At 46.7% G+C, this 5078-nt stretch overlaps 1 protein-coding gene across 1 annotated transcript; it reads left to right on the top strand.

Annotated features, from left to right (window-relative positions):
• Nucleotides 1–4: 4 nt before the first annotated feature.
• On the top strand, nucleotides 5–4041 carry DPAGT1 (dolichyl-phosphate (UDP-N-acetylglucosamine) N-acetylglucosaminephosphotransferase 1 (GlcNAc-1-P transferase); the record flags this gene model as incomplete). The annotated part of the gene is made up of 9 exons (XM_008944579.1): nucleotides 5–111; nucleotides 202–322; nucleotides 408–621; nucleotides 1148–1294; nucleotides 1428–1512; nucleotides 1965–2153; nucleotides 2777–2864; nucleotides 3233–3388; nucleotides 3976–4041. Coding segments are annotated over 9 exons (1173 nt in total), but the record flags the coding sequence as incomplete, so codon positions are not given.
• Nucleotides 4042–5078: the final 1037 nt, after the last annotated feature.

The raw sequence follows: 5078 nt of genomic DNA, 5'->3' as shown, positions 1-5078 counted from the left end.
GTCGCTGCTGGGCTTCCTGGCCACGCTCACGCTGATCCCGGCCTTCAAGGAGCACTTCCTCGCCGCGCGGCTCTTCGGCGAAGACCTCAACAAGGCCTTGCGGCGCCCCGTGTGAGTAGCGCTGCGCCTCCTGGCCGGACCGGCACTGGCCGCGGGTCCAGGACCGGCCCCGGCTGACTCCCCACCCTACCTTCCTTCCAGCCCCGAAGCACAGGGCGTGATCAGCGGGGCTGTGTTCCTGATCATCCTCTTCTGTTTCATCCCCGTGCCCTTCTTGAGGTGCTTCATGGAGGAGCAGTGCACAGCCTTTCCTCACAACGAGGTGAAGCGCGCCTGGTGCTGGGAGCGCAGCGGGCACGGGCAGGGAGTGGCCATCGGTAATCCGGGTCCCGTTCTCTGTCCTGCAGTTTGTGGAGCTCATCGGTGCACTCCTTGCCATCTGCTGCATGATTTTCCTGGGCTTTGCAGATGACGTTCTGAACCTGCGCTGGCGCCACAAGCTGCTTCTTCCTACCATGGCCTCTCTGCCACTGCTCATGGTTTACTTCACCAACTTTGGGAATACAACCATTGTGGTGCCTAAGCCTTTCCGGGTGCTGCTGGGCATGCACTTGGACCTGGGTGAGTTACAAATCACCAGAAGCCATCATCCAAGCAGCAAGCAAAGGGTGGTAGGGGGTCACCTGATGCACCTGCACTGCAAAGGGAACACACGAAGGATTTGCTTAAGTAACCACTGAGAGGGTGCAATTCCACCCACTAAGTATTAGGCCAGAAAGAAGATCCTGAAACCCAACCTGCACTCAGCCATGCCTAGATAGGCACCAATCAGGTTTCCAGGTGATACAGTCAAATGCCAAGCACTCAGAGCAGTTGGCTGCCAACACCAGAATGAGGGGATCAAAACGGAGTGCTGCAGCCAGCTGCTATGTTGCAACATTTTGCTGCAGTTGCCGCATCATACGTATGCATACACATGGCAGCCAGTTCGCAGGAGAGGGAGCGATTCATTAGAGAGCTGCCGCTATCACTGAGATCACTGTGTAGCAGATTGTTGTACAAAGCAGGAAGTGAGAGCTTTGGTGAACTGGACCAGGGCCCACTTCACCTATGAATATTATGGCACTTGGCTCTCTCCGATCCACAGGTATCCTCTACTACGTGTACATGGGCATGCTCGCAGTGTTCTGCACTAACGCCATCAACATTCTCGCTGGAATTAATGGAATTGAAGCAGGGCAGTCTCTGGTGATAGCTGCTTCCATTATCATATTCAACATTGTAGAGTTAAATGGTAAGGAAGATAACCTGCATTTGCCAGTGCAATAAGCAATCTGAGATAGAATCCTAGATTTCAGTGTCTAGTATTACTAAAAATCCAGTCCTGTCTTACCACAGATGCCCTTTTTTTTTTTTTTTTCCTATAGGGGATTACCAAGATGATCACATTTTTTCTCTCTACTTCATGATTCCCTTTTTTTTTACCACGCTGGGGCTGATTTACCACAACTGGTAAGAGGATGGACATTTGGCATTTCTTTGGAAACGTCCTTTTCCTCTACTTTGTCTGTTTTCAAACAAAGCCACTTACCAACATGCAGATAGGATGCTGGAGCGTAGACAGGCGCTGCTTGCCAGAACGGAGCGCACTGAGCAGCGATGTACCAGTAGCTTTTCAGAACAATTCTGGTCCCGCCAGCTCCACAAAATGCACAGAATATGCTCCCTCACGTGTCTTGCTAGCTTTTTTTCCATACCGTATTCTCTGTGAGTCATGTTGTAGGTCCCAGTCCCACATTTCTTAGCATAAATACCTGAAATTGTTGTTTTTACTGTGTAGAACTGCTGCGGTTCCCTCTTGGCCTCCAACCTGTCACGTGGGAACACATTCAGCGGTTACAAAATCATTTTCGAGGCAAGAGCGATCGTGATGGAACACTGCTTTTCTGCCCTGTGGACTGCAGGTACCCATCTCGAGTGTTTGTTGGGGACACCTTCTGCTATTTTGCTGGCATGACCTTCGCCGTGGTGGGGATCCTGGGGCACTTCAGCAAAACAATGCTGCTTTTTTTCATCCCACAAGTGCTCAACTTCCTCTACTCATTGCCTCAACTCTTCCACATCATTCCTTGTCCCCGTCACCGGCTGCCAAGGTAACGTACTCAACGTACGGTACATTTAACATACCACAGATTGTGCCTTTTATCTCCAGCACCAGCTGAGAAAGGTGGTAGTTGTCTCTGACATCTTTTTAAATATCATCCAAGTAAGTTTTATAAATAAAAGTTATCTGGCTCACTCCCCCAGCTATGGCGAAGTCATATAGTAGAGGCTTCTCCAAGAAGTTAATGTCTCTGACCACCCTGTGCCCCCAGATACAGAAGAGTGATTTTTATCCATGTTAGAATGTGATTATTCTCAACTGCAAAGTTGAGAGAAATTGATACAGGCCACCTTTAATGCTATCACTAGTGGGATCTGCTAAGACTTCATTGCAGCAAGCATTCTTTGGCACTATGCCCTCTGCAGATGTTAGCGTCTTCTATTTTATTTTTAAAACTGTACAGCTTTATGCAAAACCTGGGGGCAGAGGAATCTCCTCCCAACTCTGCCCAATCTGAGGGACTAGGTATCGGCAGCTGTTAAGCGCATCGGATTATTTCTGCTTTTTCCAGCACTCTTTCTCAACTATTCTGCTAGGGATCTAAGTATGCTTACATAGGGATTGCTCTGTCTCCTTGCTCTATTTGGACTAAAATTTTCATGTTTCTTTTAGGCTCAATCCTAAAACAGGAAAATTGGAGATGAGCTACTCCAAATTCAAAACTAAGAACCTTTCTGCCCTGGGAACAAATATTCTGAAGGTAAGATTCAAAAACATTAAACATTCAAAATCCAGACGTGTTTTGAGGGAGTCATCAAATGCAAGGGCAATGTGACAGGAGGGAATACAGAACTTCTGGGTTCACTAGTTATTTCCTGGTTCAAATCCCAAAGAAAATACTCTGCTTAGCAAGAATCACCATCCGTCACAGTCGCCCAGTCGGGTTAATCTTTCAGAATAACCACAGATAGCAGGGTCCCAGAACCATCATAAATCCATCTCATCTTTTCAGTAAAAGCACAAGCCAGACTTCAGGGATGGTACAGCAAAAAAGATCCCAAGCAAAAACAGCCAGCAAGTGCCAAACACCTGGTAAAATAGTATGCTGCAATATTTCTCTTTCTCCAGGCAGTCAAGATCTTGCACATAGTAGATGTGAGAAGTGGAATGGATGAAGATGGCGAATACACCGAGTGCAATAATATGACGCTTATTAACTTTGTAATAAAGCTGATTGGGCCCATCCACGAGCAAAATCTCACTCTCCTGTTGCTATTCGTTCAGGTCAGACATGTTTCCTTCAGTAGTAGGATGTACTCTGCAATGTAAACACATCCAAATTGGTTTCGAGTTTAAGGGGAAAGGGGAAAGTTAAGTAGCATGCTCCTCTCACAAGAGGCAGTCAAGCTGTGGAACCTGAGGAGAGTCAGAGGTTTACACAGTTCAAGGAGGAAATAGATTCCTCCTTCTCCCCCTGCCCTGTTCTTTGACAGCGAGTAGATACCTTGTCCCTAGGTTAGCTTGAGAAGATTCCCAAGGCATGAATCATCAGAATGTAAAAAAACATTAAGCAAGCAGAGTGCCTCATCACTCTAACCTGATACAGCCTTTTTCCACGTTCTGGTTTTTCAGTTGTACCAAATAACATAGTCCCAGAGTTGTCTCCAGCTGGCAGACTCAGGTTAGCATGGCACGAGGCTCAGGGGTTTCTGGAATCTGGGCAGGGTGCATGAGCATTTTGAAGCAACTTAGAGCATGGAGGTAACGCGCCTCACAGAAGTGTAGCCAGTCCGTCTGCAAAGGAGGAATCTACCAGCCCGTCAACTATTTAATGCTATAACGGTTCTGTTGTCTGTCTGATTTTTACCTAGGTCCTGGGCAGCACAATTGCATTTTCAATCCGGTACCAACTAGTACGCTTGTTTTACGACGTCTGACTATGCTACAGAGAGAAGGGGAAAGATTTGTACCCACTGGGCAATTTTTCTCCAGCTGCTGACCAAATGATTCAACTGATCTTACCCCGGCCCTCTGAGAACCTCAGGACACCTGTCAAAATGCAAGCAACTACTCTGCATGGGCTAGCCTTGAACTGTTTTGTTTTGTTTTTTTTCTTGTGTGTGCAGAAGGCTTTTGTCCTATTCTGCCAACAGAAAAAAGTCACTACTATGTGGACATCATCGTTACTGGGAATACTTTTCAGAGGAGAAATAAATAACCAAAGTGTTTACTCAGAGCACTTGGGGAAAGATTAAATCTCTGTGCATCTAAGTCATGTTACTGTTCCCCAAGAGAGAAAACAGGAACTCTAATTTCTGTGAGATTCTGTGCAGCAGAACAAGTAAAGCAGAATCCTCTCCTCGATTCTCCAATTCTGTCTCTGGTCCATGGGCATAGGGTGACACATAATAGAACCATATCCAAAACTCGGAACGCTCCGAGAATAAGATAACACATGGTACCCTTTCCCCTTCAGTGCTCTGCGTCAAGACTATTGATACACAGTGAAACTAGGTCACATGATACACCTCTGCAGCTTTCAACCCTGCTAGGTGGCTGATCGTGTCTGCAGTAGACTCCTTCCTCTTTCACAGCTACCAGGAATGTTCCCACTAAAGCACTTTTATTTTTGAACACCTTTATCATCTGACTTCCTGCCTTCCTTGTGGAACAGCGGAGCAGGCTAGCAGAGTAAGAATGGCCATGTCCTCGCATAACAGAGGACAGCAGTAAAAGCCTTAGATTAACATGGAACTAGGACCTTGCAGGCTGTCACTACCTTTTACTCAAAACCAAATGGTTCTATAGCAATATCTGGCACCATAGCTCACCACAGAATTTCTACCTACCTGATAGGAAAAACACATAACAGCTGTTGGAGTACCAGGCTAAACAGTCAGCATGAGATTAACAAGAGGGAAAAGTGAAATAATGCAACAGCAAAGACAGGGACATCGAGATGGACGCTGGTAGC

Source organism: Merops nubicus, unplaced genomic scaffold, assembly GCF_000691845.1.
Source record: "Merops nubicus isolate BGI_N331 unplaced genomic scaffold, ASM69184v1 Scaffold44637, whole genome shotgun sequence".
Classification (NCBI taxonomy): Eukaryota; Metazoa; Chordata; class Aves; order Coraciiformes; family Meropidae; genus Merops; species Merops nubicus.
Note: the sequence above shows the minus strand (reverse complement) of the source record. Positions and strands in the feature narration are given on the sequence as shown.